At 49.2% G+C, this 3,793-nt stretch overlaps 1 protein-coding gene across 5 annotated transcripts in view; it reads left to right on the top strand.

The window, feature by feature from the left end:
• Positions 1–755: 755 nt before the first annotated feature.
• The window catches only part of NABP1 (nucleic acid binding protein 1), a 14,070-nt gene continuing 11,032 nt past the window's right edge, over positions 756–3,793 (top strand). For 2 of the 5 annotated variants that reach the window (XR_004273251.1, XM_032292590.1), the window contains exons 1-2: positions 787–1,381; positions 1,655–1,793. Coding sequence is in view for 1 of the 5 variants with exons in the window: in XM_032292590.1 (XP_032148481.1) it covers positions 1,291–1,381; positions 1,655–1,793 (230 nt within the window). In the remaining 4 variants the exon portion in view is untranslated. Of the gene's footprint in view, positions 1,382–1,654; positions 1,794–3,793 lie in introns of all 5 variants that reach the window. The other 3 variants (XM_032292592.1, XR_004273252.1, XR_004273250.1) reach the window with 3 other exon arrangements.

Below are 3,793 nucleotides of genomic sequence, written 5' to 3'. Positions count from 1 at the left end.
AATTCCTTGTAGATGTACAAAAACAAGTGCAACATAAAAGAGGGAAGCAAAATGGGGAAGGTGTGTGATCTGAGGGAGTGGGTAAGGAAAAATGAGAAGCCTGCAAAGGAATTTACGTGTCTATCTGCTTAGCATTACACAGTGCAAGGCCAGGTCCAACATTTGTGTTGCAGTCCTGGCTGCTTACGGGTTGCTGGATGACTTTCTGTAACTTACCTCATCTTTCTGGATTTCAACTCAAGTATGCCTGAAATGAGGCGGTTGAATTGATCTCCAAATTCCTTTCTGGTGCTAAACTTCCAGCCTCGTAGCCACTGACCCCTTCACCATCCCGGCCTGTTTTCCCTGGGTTCCGGACCAGCCGCCCTTGCCCGAACCCGATTCTTACTCATCTGCGCGCTAACGTACTCACAGGTTCTAAACTCCACCGTTCCCCGTGGCCGCGGGACTAAAGGACCCGGTAGGGGCTCAACTCAGAGCAAAAAAAGGCAAGAAAACTCTCAAGTTGGATACTGAGAGGCAGAAGACCGCAGCACGAAGGCGAGGCAGGACAGAACTGACGACGCGCGGCGGCGGTGGGAGCGGGCGGAGAGCGGGCGGGGGGAGAGGCGGGGCCGAGAGCGACGCGGGGGGCGGACGCCCGCGCCGACAGCCCGCGGAGAAGCAGGGAAGCTCCCCGGGCTGCTGCGGCAGGTTCCCGCCCCTTCGCTGCCCTTCCCCCGCAGCAGGCGGGCGTGGCGGCTGGTGTGCCGACGCAGCGTGACATCACAAGGGGCGGGCCGGGCCGGGGGTCTAGACGGCGCGCGGGCGCGTTCGTCAGTCGCTGTTTGGGACGCAGGGCGTGCGGAGTTCTGTCTCCGCTCCCGTTTCGCAGTCACAGCCAGTTCCTTCCCGGAGCCCGGGACGGGCTGGGCGCGCACCCGTGTGAGTGAGCGGGACTCAGGGCAGAAGTGTCCCCTCACTGCGTTTTTTTTCTTCCTTTTATCCAAAGAACGGGGCAGTTCGCACGCTTGCCTTCCTGTCGCCCGGTTGGGAGCGGGGTTGGTGTGCGGAGTGGTTCGCCTTTTTTTCTTTTGAACTTGTGAGCGCTTTTTTTTTTTTTCTTTTTTTAGGCTCAGTGCCGTCCGGGCTGGTTTCCCCGGTCCCTGACTAACCGCTTTCTGCCTCTTCTCTCGCCACCCCTGCCCAAGGTCGCCCCTCTGCCCTCGCCCCTGGCCCGGGAGGGTGGGAGGCTTTGACCCCGCCCTGCCCACTCGCGTCTCCGCAGCCGTAGCCGCACCTGCCCCCAATATGAATAGGGTCAACGACCTACCTGTTTTTATAAGAGATATTAAGCCCGGACTGAAAAACTTAAATGTCGTCTTTATTGTACTGGAGATAGGTAAGTGGGGTTTGCAGCCCACTCCACCGCCCGCTGTGCGTCCCGGGGCGGGAGACTGGCGCCGCCGCTGCGTGCCGAGGGCTCCCCTCCCCCTCTCTCCTCCCCCTCCCACGTGGCTCCAGTGGCCTCTTCCCGAGATTGGATCCTACCTGAGGCGAGAGCCCTGGTCGCTGCGAACCCTCCAGATGTATTAAAACACCGGAAAAGGACTTAGCCTTTCTGGATGTCCTCATTATCTAACACCCGCTCCCTTTGATTTTTAAATCCTCACAGGACGCGTGACCAAAACCAAAGACGGCCATGAAGTGAGATCGTGCAAAGTAGCAGATAAAACGGGCAGCATCACTATTTCCGTGTGGGATGAGATCGGAGGTCTTATCCAGCCAGGGGATATTATTCGGTTGACCAGAGGGTAGGTGTGCAAAAAAGTCGGGGGACATAACAGTCTGCACAATCGGGATTGGTCAGCTCCAGGGATCTTGGCAAACCCTGGAATTCCCCGCTTTTTATGCGGGCCACTCCTTTGGTGTTAACTTTGGATGGTGGGCAGCGCTAGGTTGTAACACACCTTTGCAGTGAAAGGCAGTCGGTTTCAGACGGGAAATCCACGCCTCCACCCCGGTTTACAGGTTAAGTAGATTTTTAATTCTTTTTTTTTTTTTGAGACAACGTCTCGCTGTGTCTCCCAGGCTGGAGTTCAGTGGCGCTATGTCGGGCCGCTGCAGCCTCAGCCTCCCAGGTAGCTGGGACTACAGGCCTACGCCACCACACCGGACTAAGTTTTGTATTTGTAGTAGAAACTAGGTTTTACCATGTTGGCCAGGCTGGTCTCCAACTTCTGACCTTAAATGATCGGTGGCCTCGGCCTTCCACAGTGCTTTAATTACAGGCGTGAGCCACCACGCCCAACATAGATTTTTAATTCTATTGAGTCAATGAGTCTTTTTAGGAGATTGATATAGTCCATATTTTTTCTTTTTTATAAGTTATTTTCGCCACTCATTTGTTTCCCATCCCACCTCCGTTTTTAATGACTTGAAATCCTGGCCAGTATTTTATTTATGTTACCTAGACAATGTGGACATGAAATTATAGGTAAAGGATTTAGTATTTTCTGTGATATGTCAAATTTGTACTTGGAGAAAGCGGGAAAATTTACAGTATCTAGAAGGCTCATTCTCCAGAATGATTTCTTTTGTCTTCTGTTGTAAGGTGGAGGTTGTACAAAATCCAAAAGGATACACAGAAAATGTTTGGCAGAAAGACATCTGCAGTACCTTCATCCAGAAGAGTCAGTTGGCAGACTGGTGGCTTTAAAAAATAGTTTACAAAAAAAAAAAAATTTACTTTTTTTTTTTTTTTTTTTTTTGAAAAATAGATTGCTTTTAGACATTTACCAGATGTTTATCTTAGGAAGATAAAAGGTCAGAAAAGAGTCTTGAAAACAGAATTTGAAAGCTTTTGAGATCAATAAAATTGTAATAATTTATCAGAACTGCAGGGAAAGTGGTGGAGATTGATGTTGGCCTAATAAGTAGAATCTCAGAAGTATTGGAAAGCACTGAGAGTATGAGCTTAGAGCTCCTTGTTGTTACCTTACAGGCTTTACAACATCTTCAGGAAGTGAGGTAAAGTGTCATCAAAGCAGGAAGTGAGAGTCAGGACTTAGACATTTTCTTCTCATACACTGACTCACGACAGTAATTATGTTTTTTAAACTTCCACATCTTTAAAAAACAAAAGAGAATTCGTACTTGGGGAGGTATGGTGAGGATTGGAGATCTTGGCTCCCCAAATATCTTTCATCCAATGATTTAAAGTATTTTTATGCCAAAAACAGCATCTTATTTCAAGTATTTCATGTTCTGTAGTCACAGTTGTAGGTGTTTCCATCAAAAAAATTATTGGAAAATTAAACTAGTTATGGTATCTATAGAATTTTTAGAACAATTACCTGGGAGTACAATTTAAAGGAAAATTCAAAACTAACTACTTCAGTATGACCTTGAAGTTACTACACCTCATTCTTCAGCTTCCCCTTCTGTGAAATGGGAATAACTATACCTTATTTACTAAAATAAGAACCTCAGCTTGGGGTCTGGCCCATTCTAAGGCCCTTAAATTCTAGTTGAATCTAAGAAAAGTAGCTTTGGGCTGGGCGCGGTGGCTCAAGCCTGTAATCCCAGCACTTTGGGAGGCCGAGGCGGGTGGATCACGAGGTCAAGAGATCGAGACCATCCTGGTCAACATGGCGAAACCCCGTCTCTACTAAAAATACAAAAAATTAGCTGGGCATGGTGGTGCATGCCTGTAGTCCCAGCTACTCAGGAGGCTGAGGCAGGAGAATTGCCTGAACCCAGGAGGTGGAGGTTGCGGTGAGCCGAGATCGCGCCATTGCACTCCAGCCTGGGT

This window comes from Sapajus apella, unplaced genomic scaffold (genome assembly GCF_009761245.1).
Source record: "Sapajus apella isolate SASKATOON/1434 unplaced genomic scaffold, GSC_monkey_1.0 scaffold28, whole genome shotgun sequence".
Taxonomy (NCBI): Eukaryota; Metazoa; Chordata; class Mammalia; order Primates; family Cebidae; genus Sapajus; species Sapajus apella.
The sequence above is the reverse complement of the archived record's forward strand: the minus strand, read 5'-3'. Positions and strand labels throughout refer to the sequence as shown.